Here is a 15,756-nt window from a genome sequence, read left to right as displayed (position 1 = left end):
CTTCCTAGAAAGTCAGAGTTCATGATAGAGGAAATACCACTTTCCTGAGCTGGAAAAGATTCTATCTTCTGCCATGTCTGTCTGCTGTTGTTCCCTCTGTTTGGCATTGCCACCATTTTTCCAAGCACTTTGGTTCTCAGCCTGGCACGGCCACTACTTCCACCAGCTTTGCACATTTCAACTAGTATCCTGGAGGCCTCAGATAACAAAGCAGTGTGGAACTCTCCACCGAAGTGACATGGGCCAACATCACTTTCCTTTTTATGTGCTTTACTCAATTATAGGACACCTAAATCAGTAGGGTCTATACTTGAATCTCACAAAGATTTTAGTTAAACAATTCTTTTGAGTTTTTACTTTCACTATTCTTTCTCCTCTAGGACAATACAGGCGTCTGTGGTACTGAACTTGGGAGGATGTGAGTGACAGATGCCAAGTTATATTGGTGATAGCATGTTCCTTCTGTCAGGCTCAGTCAGTAGGTGATTCTCTTGTTCATCTCTTCCTCCCTTAGGGTGCATTTTCTCTCAGGAGAAGCCAACAGGTGAACCTCTTCCTTTCACTGGATCTGCCCAAACATGTCAGAACACTAGCTTTGGCTCATGCTGGGACCCCCCACCACAGCTGGTGCCAACAGACTATACACTTATTTTTCTTTGATCATATTTGGCCTGGATTAGGATCGTCCCGAGAGCTTGCCAAGATTGGGTTTCAGCCTGTCTCAAAACACAAACTTAAAATTGGTTGACAAGACCAATACCTGGGAGCATCATGAGTTTGAATGAAGAGTGCCGGAAACTTCTAGTCTCTCTGCACAGTGTTCCTTGATGGAGGCCACGGGGTGTTTATTATAGAACATCATGACATTGTACTTACAACATTTTGGATTTTGTTAAAATTTTAGGAAATTGCCACCTGATACAAATTAGAGAACTGCACATAACAATGGATACCAAATAGATATTCTGGATTTTTTCATTTAAGGACCACAATGTCTGACATATAGAAACTCAAATATTTATTGAAAGGGTGAGCAAAAAGGATGCCGTGACTTCAATTGCTATTTAGAAATTAAAATGAAGTTTAAATGTGGTCGTATTTTTCCGTAGTGTGTTCAGGCATACTAAGGAAAACCTAGAAGACTTCTAAGTATAATTTTGTCAACACAGTGAGATCGATTCAGGTATATATCTTAATTAAGAGTCATTTATGTCAAGATAACAGATATTTTTTGTACCTCTAGAAACCTCAGTGGAGCACAAACATTTCTGAGTTATTTTCAGCTTTAACTGACAACCCAGTAAGTAGGTGTTTCACTGAAAACCAAACACTTCTGATGTTACTCTGGCCTCACTGTGTGGCTAGGCACGGTGGAAGACAGAAGAAATATTAATGAACATGGCTTCTGCTCTCTGTGAACTTTCAACCTAGTTTGGGACAAACGATAAACCCATATGAAGCATTGTGGGAACAAAATGAAACCATATAAACTATTTTAGGTAGCCAGAACTTAAAGGCAAACAGAAAGGTTTAGGAAAACAGTTCATTGGTGATGTCTTGGGTTTCTGTCTCTGCAGTTCAGTATTTCTAGAAGTCTTGAGCAGTCAAAGGCCTCCCTTCGGTTTCCTCCTTAGTGCCTATCCAAAGTTGTGATGTAGACAGCCTGGGGAACATGAAAAATGCCCTTTCTCCTGCATAATGGTGTTATTTCCTTCCTTTTAGGAATGGCTCATAACTCTTAGGAGGTGTGAGTTCTAAATGATTGTTCTTTTCATCTTCCTGGAAGCGGGCCAGGCTATAGATAAAGCGTTTGATGTGTCAGCAGTAGGCTTGTAACAGCTTTGACTACTTCCATGATGATGAAAGGTTGAACTTTGATAAAAATGGCAAGAAAAGGAAAAGGACTCATTTTCTTCCTTTCACTTTTGTTTTGTTTTGTTTTGTTTCTGGTCAGCAGTTGAGAAACGTCCTACCAGGGTGGTCTGCGAGGTCTACAGGAATCTGAAATGTTAGGAGGTGTTCCCCTGTGGATTTACTTGTTTATTTATTGATCGTTTCAGAGAGGGAACACCCAGGCTCAGAGGCATGGCAGGAGCTGGCTGTCAGGGCCCTTATCAGCAGGCCCTGCCTCTCCTCCAGTCTCAGCTCAGTTAGCCCTGGAAGGGGAAAGACCTTGCTGGGGGCAGTTTACTGGGTCCAGCTGTCATTCAGCACCTGCTTCCACACACCACACAATCCAGGGCTGCAAATCTACTCAGACTCCCAGAGCTTTGCCTCTCCTGTCGGTTCCCAGGGCATTTGTTCAGAGATCTGATCTGAGCGTGTAGGGTGGGCTTATCTTCCTGATTCTAAAATAGACAAAGAGGAAAGTAAAATATGTGTGGACACCCAGAACCAGTTGGAATTTGCCTCAAACAATATCGCAGTTTTTCATTAGTGATTTGTTGTGTCTGCCTGAGTAGAAAGCTTGAGTTGGCAGAAGGAGAAAAATTTCTAAATTTTCTTTTTCAAAGAAAAAAATATAAAAGAAAACAAACACATGAACAAACAAACAAGGAAACCTGCCCTTCAGCTGAGTGACAGGAAGAGCTAAGATCAAGAACTCCAAGGCGAAGATGAGGCCAATTTTACCTTTAAAAATGAGACTTAAGCAAATAAAATAACCAAATCCCCTTTTTAAATGGAATTTAGTGGCCGGGCAGTGTGGCTCACACCTATAATTGTTGTGCTTTAGGAGGCTGAGGCAGAAAGCTTGCTTGAGGCTGAGAAACTAGCTTGAGGTCACAGTGAACTATGATTGCGCCACTGCACTCCACCCTGGGTGAGAGAGAGATGTTGTCTCTTAAAAACAAACAAACAAAAAAGGGATTAATGGAACTATGGTAAAGACATTTCCGTCATGTATTTATTTAATAATCTAATATTTACTTAATGAAATTATGATCTTTGGCTCTGCCCCTATATGCAGTTGAAGTTTAATGCCAACTGCATAGCCAGGCTGGACCTGCTCACTCGTGTAAATGTTGAAAGAAGGCATCTAGCTGTGCTATCCACAGGCTGAGGCCTCGCAGTGCCTGCTCTGTAACCCCTCCACTGAGACCAGTTGAGGCATTTTTCTATAAGAATCTTGAGATATAGCGAACATGTTTAAATTCTTTGGGAGTCATCTAGCTGACCATGAGAGGACATTGATGTCCCTACAGGGCTCTATAGCATGGGCTAGAGGGTGCCTGGCCAAGTCCCATGGCTTAGTGGGAACTTCATCTTAAAGGGTTGGTGCTGGCCAGCAAGACTGGCATAGCGCCCCTGAAAAGACCTGTTGGCAGCAAGGACAGTTTTCTTACTTCATTAACACCCAAAGTTGCTCCTGAAGCTGTCCATCAGCACTTATAATTTGCCTATGACAAAAGTAGAGGGCGAATAAGATGAAAACATTGGATTGTCTGGTTTGAATTTCATGTTCTAACTAGGCATGGGTGCAGGAAGAAGAACAAATAGGTGGATGTGAACTTACTCAGATCACAAGCCATATGACCAGGATTTAAATCCAGCTTCTTGGCTATCTTTGCCTTTTGGAAAATATTGGAAACACTAGCTGTTTTTCAGCTAGTGAGGTGGTGAGGTGTGTTCTAGTCACATTAGGCCTGAAATATGATATATGGGACTACACAGAGAAATTAAATGTCATTTATTTAATAATAATTAGGGTAGGCAGAATAATGCATCCCCTGGCCCCAAGATGTCCATGTCCTAATCTCCAAAACCTGTGAAGTTGACCTTACATGGCACAAAAGACTTTGCAGATGGGATTAAGTTAAGGACCTTGTGATGGAGAGGTGACCCTGGATTCTTTGGGTGGGCTACCCACTTACAATAGTCCTTCTAAAAGGGAAGCAGGAGGGTCAGAGTCGGAGAAGATGTGATGACGAGCAGAGAGTGCAGCCAGAGGGAGGTCTGAAGGTGCTTCACTGATGGCTTTGAAGATGGAGGAGGGGGCCATCAGCCATGGAAGGCAGGCTGCCTCTGGAAGCTGGAGAAGGCAAGGAAACAGATTCTTCTCTAGAGCCTCCAGAAGAAATGCAGCCTGCTGACACCTGAATTTTAGCCCCATGAAACTGATTCCAGACTTCTGACTGTAAGAAAATAAGTGTGTGTTGTTTTAAGCCACTCCATTTGTAATTTGTTATAGCAGCAATAGAAAACTTAAGAAAATAATATAAACAATAATAACAGTGATGCAATTAGACTTAGAAACATTAATTGGTGTGCAAAATAAAAGGAATTTGTTTCAGGCTTGGTTCTCAAGACAGGGCATTAGTTCATCGTTCTCTTAACAGGTCGTGAAGTACAAAAGGGTTTTGTTTTTCTCAGCCCCGTGGACCCTTTCTCAGGGGTCTTTGTTTGCTATTTTTTATGGGACAAAATAAGTGTCTTCGTCGAGCTTTGCTGACATGTTCTTGAATATCTATGTGTAGAATCAGAGTTGAGTTTTATTTCATCACTTGGATACCAAAACTCATATGAAGCCATATGTCCAGGTTTTGGGGGTCAGAAAACTGCCAAGATCCTCACAGATTTTTATGATAAAACCTGCATTGGTTTCAGCACAGACTCCTTGGAGAAGCACAATTCTACCCCGTCAGCTCTGATCACAGTTCTGTCTCCACCCACACTGTTTCTCGCTGACCCCTTCCTTCACAAGCCTGAAGAAAAGTGGCTTCCAGCCACCAGGGAAGTGAATTGAGGCCTGTTCTTCTCTCACTGAGAACTGCTCCACTTGAAAAATGGGCTTCATCCTTCAGAACACTTGTCTTGAGCACATGTTAGAAGCTATGATGTGTGCTAGCTGCTGGGGGAATGAATAAGATAAATAAGCTTTAAGTCTTACTTACTGGAAGTTCATGCCAGTGAAGCATTTGGCAAAGCATAGTGCCTTGGACAGAGGCATTGAATTCATCCAGGAAAGTTACTAAAAATGCACGTTCCTGGACTGTGGTTTGAGGAATCATTGGCCTAGTACTCTAGTTCTCAACTGGAGGTGACTGTGTTTCCCAGGGGACATTTGACAATGTCTGGAGACATGTTTGGTTGTCGCAATCAGAGGATGAAGGGTGTCACTGCCATCTAGCAGGCAGAGGCCAGGGATGCTGCTGTACATCCTACAATACATAGAACAGCCTCTGAAACAAAGAATCACCTGAACCTAAATGTCAGGAGTGTGAAGGTTGAGGAACTCTAATCTAGTGGGTAAGACACACACACACACACACACACACACACATACACACACAATTATACCACTGTGCTGTATACATACCCAGATGTATACCGCTATACTGTGTGTGTGTATGTATATGTATATGTATATGTATATGTATATGTATATGTATATGTGTGTGTATCTATATAAACACCTCTGTTAATGTATTTAAAGTATTATATGCTCTGGGGCAGTAAGTGCACTGCCTTCTAGCTTTGCCTGAGAAATCTAGGGTGGGCTGAAAGCTGAGTTCCCACACTTGGCAGCTCATCAGGGCCACATCTTGTATCAGTCAAGGTCCCATCAGGAGGCATAAACTATACCAGTTATTTGAAAATAGAGGATTAAATATAAAGGACTATTAACTAGGTAACTGAATGGCAAAAAGATAATTCTAAGTTATCGTGGAGATACCATCTACTAGATGAAACCACCACCTCTAGGGTTGGGGAACAATGGAATGAAAGTAGAATTATTAAAACTTAGAGGAGGGGCTATGTGGAACTGAGATTCAGACTTCTGAGGAGGGGGGTGCCAGCTGGCTGGAGTAGGATGTTGAGATGAAGCTTGTTTTACTTGCATGAAATGTTGGAAAATCTCTAAACTGGGATCAGTTGCTGATGTGGGAAGGAAGTGCTGCTGCCTGGTGAAGCAGCATTAATGGGACAAGAGGCCAAGGGAAACAAACAGAAGGAACCAGTCCCTTGTCTGGTGCTCCTGCAGGCAGAGCCTATCTTGGACTAAGCTAGCAAAGCAGAAATGTGGCATGCAGAGCCTCAGCTTCAGCACCAGAAGGCAGAGTGTGAATGAGGATGTATGGGTTTGGAGTCCGGAGACAATAGCTTAGTGACTGAGACATAGTTGCAGCTTTAATAGAGTACAGGTGCCTGGGTTCTGCATCAGAATCTTGGACACAAAGCCCTCAATATTTTTTTTTTTGCAAGAGTTCTATGGGTGATTCCGACCCACTGCCTAGATTGAGCCCCCTGAATAGAATGAGGAACCTCTAAAGGTTTTAAAGCATGGAAATGGCCCATTATTTTTTGTAGTTTCAAAAGCAAATTCTTTCAACTGAGTGGAGGAGGTGAGTAAAGGGCCTGTGTTGGTGGATTATAAATTAGCTATGGGGATGGAAGCTAATTTATAATATGGGGATGGATTATAAATTTGCTGTCTCCTTTAGGAAGAAGATAAAGTCCCAAACTTACAGATTTCCATATTAGGGGCATCTTGTTTAAGATGTAAAAGAGGGAGAGAAGGAAAGAAGCGAGGTGGGAGGAGAAGACAACATGAAAGGAAAAAGCCCTGGAGGCAAAAGGCAGATGCATAATGTGGATTTTATCTAAGTAAATAACAAAAATGTGGACAATATATTTTATCTAAGCCATTTTGATAAAAAGCAGACATAAAGCTACAACCAGGGAAGACATCTACCAGGGAAGACACAAGAGAGGTCTAGAAGGAGAGAAAGTCCTGGCCATCACTTTGATTATACTTCACACTCCAGCTGAGAAATTGTGCTGTGGTCTTTGGAAGGAAAGGCCCTATTAGATGGAAATAACTCAACTTGGGTGTTAGGACAAAATTTACATTTCAACCCTGCCACTTACTTGTTGGGTGGCAGATTTTCTGAGCAATTTCCTTAAGGCTTAGAGACTCATCCTCTACTGTAGGGGTGACAATAGCTTGCCCACAGGGTCTTCTGGAGACTTACGTAAAATGATAAAAGTACCTAAGCACAGTACCTGGCACAACCCAGGCTTGTCACTCACTACTTATTGGAGGTGTCCTCTCTCCCCTTGTCTACTCTGCTACTGTCCCCTCAGTCTGCCACCTCATCTGCTGTCCCTTTTCTGCTTTGATTTGTAGATTAGACTATTCTTTGTAGACCAAGAACAGGGAAAACCAAATCCAAAAATCTTTACTCCTGGAAGTTAAGTGTCATGCTCTGGAAACTTAGCATGATATAGTTCTAGGCCAAAGTAAGGCATGGCTAAGGACATTCATGCTTTTTGGTGAAGTTTTTTGACGAAATATGTATTTCAGAGTGGTTGCTTTGCTCACATACCAGCTTTTCACCACTGACTGATATGATGTAACATTATGGACCACACTTAAATCCTTTGCACTCAAGATATATTTCTCTCCTACACCGTCCCCTCCAGCTTTTCTCTCTTTTCTTCCCACTTCCATCTCAGAAGCAACTCTAGAGAAAAAACAGAGAACTCTATTTTTTTTTTTCCCAAAGAATTTGGCATAGGAAAAATTGCTCTAGAATGTGGAAGAGTGTAGCTGTTTCATTGTAATGGGTTAGCACGGCACTACTCTGCTCTCAGCCTCTCGTTAGGGAGCCAGGCTCTGCTCCTGGTTGGGAGATGAGTGCCACATCACACGCTACAAGATGAGTTTCAGCCCCCAAGTCTCACTGGGTACTCAGCTGTTGGAGAGGCATCCTGCATGCACATTGCTGTTGTTTTATCATCTTGAACTCATCACAATATTCAGGAAGATAGGTTTTTATTATGCAACAAAACTGCTGCTCTAGGGTAAACTTTTACACAAAGCAATTGTGTTCCTAATGGAACCATCTAAAACAAAAATAAAGGGGCAGAAAGTAGGCTTGGCATAGGTTTCAGATCTTTTAAAAAAAAATCACTAATTTTTGAGAGAAGCACTTGGATATGCAATTTGAACAAATGACCGTCTCTAAAGAACAAACTTACCTTTCTAAGAAGAGGCAGATGATGAAAATTATAACACACAACTACAATGAAAGTTCCTAGCATTTCTTTTCTTGCTGACCAGATAAGAATACAGTCACTTGTCCTTATGTATTTTAACCACTTAGGAATTTTCAAATATTTAACAAAATACGTGAGACATAGGTTTTAGTTATGCTTATAGGTATCCTACCAGCTTTACATGCTGAAGTTGAATGTTGCTTTTTGATGTATTAACACCAACAAACAGTTAGTACCTAAAATGTACAAAACACAACGCTAGAATGTGTAAAACCCAATAAAACACAATGGTAAGTGGATGAGACAGCCCAGAACTGTGCCTGGGCTTAGTTGTCATCAGCATCCTATAATTAAAGTGGTCTGAAATACTCATTCAGATTCTAAAGCTCATTCTGTGTGGTAGCTCTGCCTTTCATTCACTAATTTTTTTATTGAGATTTTGTTTCCTTGAGCTCATTGCTCTTCTGAAGGATAGTAGGCACAGAGGACTGGCCCCTACCCTCAAGACAGTTTAGCTTGGAAGTAAAGTCAATGTCTCCTTGCAGGATGTGCCAAAAATTATGTATGTGTGTGCCCCAAATACAAGGGTATAGATGAGAACAGAGGTATGGAGAGATGGAGGAGGTTACTAGGAACTGAAGGTTCTAGAAGACTTCACAAGTGAGAAGAGGCTTGAAATTAACCTTGAATGAAGTAGGATTTTGATAGGGGTTAATGATGGTGGTGGGGTTGTGACAGAGGGAAAGAGGTATGTTTAACGAAGATGGAAACCATAATTTATGTTTGAGGGCCATAAAGAAACTCTCTCTTTGGAGAAGAGATTATGGAATGTTTTGACAAAGTAGGCTAATGTGATAATAAAGAACTGATGCATCTGAATAATGTAACAAAATTTATTTCTTACTTATTTCACAGTTCATTGCAGGGATCTGGCGGGTAGACTTCCATGTGATAACCCAGGGAACCAGACTCTTCCAATTTTTTGTAAAGTGCATGATGCCTTCTGCATTTAGCTGGCCATCTGTCTAGTAGAGAGAAAGAGTGAGAGCGTGGAGGATTGATGTAGACCTATAAGTGTTTTATATTATTTCCATCCATCTCCCATTGGCTAGCATTTAGTCATATGGGCACACCTCACTGCAAGAGAGTCTGGGAAATGTAGTATAGCTATGTCAAGAGAAAAGGGTAACCAATTTTGGTGAACACATGGTCTCTATTATATTGGCTTTTAGCTCGAGTGGGTTGAACTTTATCCTGGACGAAGTGGTAGGTCATCCTTAACCTTAGCAGGGGTGGGGCCTGCTCATGGGCCATATACGCTCCTTAAAGGGGATGATTTTTGTGTTATATTCACGCTGTATCCCCAGAATATGAGAGGCCTTAAACAAATGTTTGATAAAATAATGGAGTGATGGATAGATGCTGGAAAGAAGGCCTGGTCACGTTGAACCTTCCTGGATGGATTAGTGAAAGAGAGTTGAGGCAAGGAAGCCAATCAGAAAGCTACTGTGATCATCTGATAGTACATTTACAGTTGGAATTTGTTCAGTTTTAGAAACAGAAATGTTTACTTCTGCCATTTTACTCTCTTAGCCTACAGCATAGCCACAGATTATAGTTTAATCAGAGTCCCTGCTGAGTTGAAATCTTAGAAGCAGGTTGTGAGCTGCAACTGTGTTCCTAGGAAGGGCCTGGACTTTCTTTGGAGGCATTAATTGGAATGCAGCCTCTGGACTTGGGCTTTGTCACAATACTGCAACCCAAACAAAATAAAACTTGACTAAACCAGCAAACCCAGATTGGAGTTCAAGTTACTTTAATGGACTCTTGGGAAGCACAGACTGCAGTTGTATTATGTATGCAAAATTTGCTCTTTGACCTTATTGTAAGGAAAATTACTTCAGTACACATAATCTTTTGCCAGCTTTCCAAAGCATTGGATGAGTTACTCTTTTGCAATTGTGCAATATTTTTTAAATTTCAATTTTCAAATATGCTTGAAGAATAGATGCTGATCCAACAAGAACAGAGAATATGAATGAAAAGAATGTGTTCTCTGTGCACCTACAAGAAGTCAATACATAGGCAACCTTGTGTGGCCCGAGGCTTCAGGATTTTAGGAAGTTGCTTGCAGATGAATTTCTGTGAAATTAAAAGCTAAGGGCAGCATCTTGGGTGCTTCCTCTAGATTCAACTTTTGTGCTTCATGTCTAAGCTGGGGCTGACCCCAGGGCCTGGCCACGATTCAGGTTACACGCCCCTGAAGTCTGATGAAAGGCCTCTAACTTCAATATTATGCAGAGTTGAGTGAGGAATCTCAGAGCAGCCTGGGATTCTCGGGAGATTTTTAGTGATTCTTGTTGATTTGGAAATAATGTAAAAACAACAGAAGAGTTTTTTGTGGTATTTTTGCATGTTCTCTATTGGTTTGGGGGAAGAATCCAACATTAAAGAGGCGTAAAAAATAACAAATATTTTAAAAGACATATAACATGCCCTCCTCTTTTCAGCCATCCCCACCAAAAAAATAAACTGTCGTAATAAAAATGGCGAGAACAGGAAGGGAAAACAGAAACAACAGGCGGCCGCAGTGTGCTGGGATGGGAACAGACAGGCCCCTAGTGGCTGAGGCTGATTCTTCTATGGCCAGAAAGGAGTGGGGAAGGTGTGAGGAAATGCATCAAATGGAATCTTTCCCTTGCGGGGTCCACGGCTCTTTAAGCTGTGAGTTTCTCATTTCCTGAGGCCTCTTGAGATATAAATTATGTGCTTAAGACAAGGAACCTGCAGGTACTAGTTTGGTTTCTAGCTGAAATCGCAGAGAAGTCAATTCATTGAAATTCCACTTGCTGAGTGATCTGTTTAACAAATTCACTGATTTTCTTAGAAGAAAAGAAAAGAAAACCTCAATTATTTTAAATTTTCATAGCAATTTCTATTGCATAGGATAGTTTTCACATTAGCTTTGCCAGTTTGTTGGACGTAAATCAGCTGGAAAACCTTATTTCGGCCCCAGCTTTCTGAATATGAAGTTACAACTTAACTGGGGCGGGGGAAGCAGGCGCCTCTGGTGAGGGATAGGAGGGGAAGTCGGCAGACTGTATCCTTAGGCAGGGAAGAGGGGATGCCGAGGTTAAACCAGGGGGGCAGTGGATGTTGGCGGTATGGCGTGCTGGAGAACAGAAAGGGTCAAGAATGAGAATGAGGGAGCAGGGAAAATATTCAGAGACTCCAAAACTTCTCCAAATAGGTTTCTGAGACTCTGCCAGTTCTTCTCATATCAATCTTCATAATCTTAATTAGTGGAAACAGATTTGGATACCTTGGTGAATTCAGTGAAATAGTTCTTCTGAATATGGGCTTTTGGTATATCCATTTTCAGCAGGTTGGCAACTTCATCTACTTGGAACCTCCTTGAGCCATTTTAGCAGCACCTTCCAGCTGTGGCAGACACCGAAGCCTTCCTGGAGGAAGATGTCTGCAGAACCTATAGAAAGATGGGTGTCTGGAAGATAGGAGGAAAAGTCTCAAAATGCCAAAGGCTTCCTTTGCTTGCTTGGCGGTGTGGAATGAGAAGGCCGTGACCTATTAGGATGGTCCACTCATCCTGGTTTGCATGAAACTTTCCTGGTTTTAGTACTCAAAGTTTCCAATCCCAAGCAAACAGAGACAGTTTGGTCTCCTATACCTACTGTAAAGGTGGTTTTGAGATGGAAAAAGATAAAGAAAGTGGTGGTGGGTGAGAGGAGGTGATGCTGGAATCACCTCCTCAAAGGCGGTTTTTTTTGCAGCTGCAGTTTGTATGGCCTACAGGGAAGACCAAAGGACACTTGGGGAAAATCACATGGGCCTGAGCAGTCGGCCCAGGGACCTAATACTAGGGAAGAGCCTTAGGTTTGTTCTAGATATCTTGGTTGTACAATCTACATGCACTTACTTTTCTAAATATGCTTTTTTTCTCTCTCTTTTCTTAGGGAGGCAGGACACAATGTGTGAGAGAAGTCTGTCCCATTCTCTCCTGTCCCCAGCACCTTAGTCACATACCCCCAGGACAGTGCTGCCCCAAATGTTTGGGTGAGTTACTATTTTCAGGTCAAAGAACAATGTAATTTCTTCTTAAAGTTTCTGCTGAGAGTTTTTATCCACGTTATTTTGAGGTTCTCCAGTTGTCCTATTTCATGGCTTGTTAGAGACAACTACCTCTTCTAATTACAGAAGTGGAAAGTGTGTACAGGATTTGCTTCTTAACTGAGGCCTCCAGGGAGGCTTCTCTCTTGTCTTCACTTGTATCTGTAACTGGGTACACCAGATGACCTGGGATAATTCTCCCTTCTGGTGAGAAAGTATTGAAGAAACTATCTTTAATAGGGCATATGCCTATTAACAGGAGCATATTTTAAAAGTATTTGAAGTAAACCCATGGAGGAATATAGACTAGTGTTACTTTCAGAGTAAAAACCATGCAGGAAGAAACACATGCAAGAAAATGAGAGTTTTGGAAGGAAATAGTGAATAATAGCCAACAGAAAGAGAGTACGATCGCTTTCTTTTTGAGCATTTAATAGGTGCTAGGCACCATGCTAGGCACTTTTTATATTGTTTTTTCTCATTTGATCTTCTCAAGAAGCTGTGAAATGTAGGTACTAAGTATATAATTCCTATGTGTAATGCAGGTGCTATTATTAGTTTTATTATACTGAAAAGCAATTAGATTCCTAGGTGGCAGTCCAGCCAGTGGGTTGTGGATTTGATATCCGACCACAGATATGTGTGATTCCTGAGCCCAGCTCTAACCTGCTGCAGCTCACCTTCCCTGGTGACACAGGAGGGCTGCATGCACGTTGCCAGCTGAAAGGGGACAACTTATGATGGGTATTTTCTAGAGTATGAGGTTCTTTGGCTTTTGCTTATATGCTACCTTCTTCTTCTTCTTTTTTTTTTTTTTTTTTGAGACAGAGTCTTGCCCTGTTGCCAGGCTGGGTGCAGTGGTGTGATCTTGGCTCGCTGCAACCTCTGTCTCCTGGGTTCAAGTGATTCTTGTGCTTCAGCCTCTCAAGTAGCTGGGTCTACAGACACACGCCACCACACCCAGCTAATTTTTGTATTTTTAGTAGAAACAGGGTTTTATCATGTTGGCCTGGATGGTCTCAATCTCCTGACCTTGTGATCCACCTGCCTCGGCCTCCCGCAGTGCTGGGATTACAGGCGTGAGCCACGGTGCCCAACCTATACTACTTCTTAATGATTCCTGGGCCCTTAAGCTGGTTGAGGTCAGACTATCAAGTTTCAAATAAATATGGTGGCTTGAGCCACCATATAAATACAATAGAAGCTCCATCAACCTCCTTAGAATCTCCAGGGATCCTTGAGGGACTAATATTTTCCTTAATCGCCTCTGACTTGGTATTTCTGCTCCTGCTATCTCTCTTGATTTTTCCTTCCTTCCTTCCTTCCTTCCTTCCTTCCTTCCTTCCTTCCTTCCTTCCTTCCTTCCTTCCTTCTTTCCTTCCTTCCTTCCCTCCCTCCCTCCCTCCCTCCCTCCTTTCTTTCTTCTTTCTTTCTTTCTTTCTTTCTTTCTTTCTTTCTTTCTTTCTTTCTTTCTTTCTTTCTTTCTTTCTTTCTTTCTTTCTTTCTCTCTCTCTCTCTTTTCTTTTCTTTTCTTTCTTTCTTTCTTTCTTTCTTTCTTTCTTTCTTTCTTTCTTTCTTCTTCTTTCTTTCTTTCTTTCTTTCTTTCTCCTTCTTTCCTTCTTTCCTTCTTTCTTTCTATCATTTTGTCCTTTTAGAGGCTCCAGCAACCTCCCTAGAATCTCCAGGGATCCTTGAGAGGCTAATATTTTCCCTAATTGCCTCTGGCTTGGTGTTTCTGCTCCTGCTGTTTCTGCTGACCTACCTTCCTTCCTTCCTTCCTTGCTTCCTCTCTCTCTCTTTCTTTCTTTCCCTCTCTCCCTTCCTTCCTTCCTTCCTTCCTTCCTTCCTTCCTTCCTTCCTTCCTTCCCTCCCTCCCTCCCTCCCTCCCTCCCTCCCTCCCTCCCTCCCTTCCTTCCTTCCTTCCTTCCTTCCTTCCTTCCTTCCTTCCTTCCTTCCTTCCTTCCTTCCTTTCTTCCTTCTTTTTATTTCTCTTTCTATCATTTTGTCTTTTTAGATGCATCTCCCTTCAAATCTGTTTACATCCTGTGATGCCATTGAGTCAAGCCTTGGAGAGCAGATTTCCTTGGAGAGGGTTTGCAGGCAGTAAGAGTGATTATTTTACACAGAAGCATAGTGAACAACATAATATGGGATATTAAGCACTCTCGTTCTTAAAAGGTCTTAATTGTTTTGCCTTCGGGACAATTTTACTGATGGTCTCTTCTATTTGAGCTCCTGTCACTTAATGCCCATGCCTTTTCCTTGAATCCTCTCTCCTTCCTTTCAGAGTTTACTGTCTTCAACTCTGAAACAACCTGTTGATTTATTTTTCTCATTCCCAAGTTAGCACAGTCATAGCATGAATTCTATTTTTTATGACCAAGTTGACAAATAAAGGTATTTTGTTAAACTAAGAGTTTTCTCCTCTTCGATGGCTTCTGCTGCTAACTTCATCTAACAATGATTGCCTTCCTGCTACACACACACAAACACACATACACACATACACCTGCTACACACACATACACACACACAGGTTTAAAGTAAATGTGAAACAGAAGAGCAAAGGAGAATTGCTTAGACGCTCCTGATTAAAGACATTTTCACTTCTATGTGTTCTGTTTGGGTTGCCAGTGTGTATTAGTGTCCCTGGAATAGGGTTAGCCAGTTCAGTGTGGCACAAATCATAATGCTGTGGGCCATGGTGGAAGCAGTGGCCACTTAAGCAGGAAAGCCATGACAAAGGGGGTGGCATTTGGGTCTGGCTCCAAAGATAAGTAAGCTTGATTAATGCTTTGAAGCTGGTACTGTGGATATGCTGTGTCAGTTCAGAAGCTTCTCATATGAGCAACAGCTATTGTATTGAATGCAGGTTTTTCTGTTCATTTATGGTTATAAGGCATACTACAAAAGGAACAGTAAGTTTTGAGAAACTTGAAAATCATAACTCTTCCAAATGAGATCTTTTTTGGTTGGGCTAGACCCCAGTGGAATGACATGGAAATGTCTGAAGTCAGGCTGTACACAAAGTCTCTGAACCACTCCCTTGAATGTTTTATCTTATGTTGGACCATGATGACTTTGGGATTAAGGTAAGATTTTATGCTCTTTGAAGGTAAAAACCAACATCCCCACACGGCAAGATACAAAGACAAAAAAGCAAACACTAGGATGTTTTCTAGATGCTGAAATCTTAGTCTAATTAGACTTTAGATGATTGGGTGCTGTTTTGCTCTTAAATTTTCCCTTAGGCAGGGTTAACATGATATACCTCTGCCTTTGCAACATTCCTTTCCTTGTTTTCCTCATTCTCAATGGAGAGTCTCAGCACAGGAAAATATACACAGAGCAGCACCTAGTGCACTCTCACTGACATAGCCCAGGTTCATATTTAAATTATATCACCTCTAATAATCATAATACATACTGTCTGCCATTTATTCAGGATGTGTAATGAACATCAGGCATTGCTTCAAGAGCTTTGTATTTACAATTTTAGGTAAAATTTTCATTTTAGTGAGAAAGAATTCAAGTGATTGGTCACATTTGTTCAGGGGGATAAGCACATTGAAGAGTCTGTTTGTCAATCAATCAATAAATCAATTGATCAATAGACCCATCCAGCCA

General features: G+C 41.6%; 1 protein-coding gene across 2 annotated transcripts in view; it reads left to right on the top strand.

Annotated features, from left to right (window-relative positions):
* The window catches only part of BMPER (BMP binding endothelial regulator), a 245,664-nt gene that overhangs the window by 124,599 nt on the left and 105,309 nt on the right, over positions 1–15,756 (top strand). For both annotated transcript variants that reach the window (XM_007981643.3, XM_007981640.3), the window contains exon 7: positions 11,976–12,075. In XM_007981643.3, coding sequence (XP_007979834.3) covers positions 11,976–12,075 — 100 coding nt within the window. The remainder of the gene's footprint in view (positions 1–11,975; positions 12,076–15,756) is intronic.

This window comes from Chlorocebus sabaeus, chromosome 21 (genome assembly GCF_047675955.1).
Source record: "Chlorocebus sabaeus isolate Y175 chromosome 21, mChlSab1.0.hap1, whole genome shotgun sequence".
NCBI lineage: Eukaryota > Metazoa > Chordata > Mammalia > Primates > Cercopithecidae > Chlorocebus > Chlorocebus sabaeus.
This window is presented reverse-complemented; position numbering and strand designations above follow the sequence as displayed.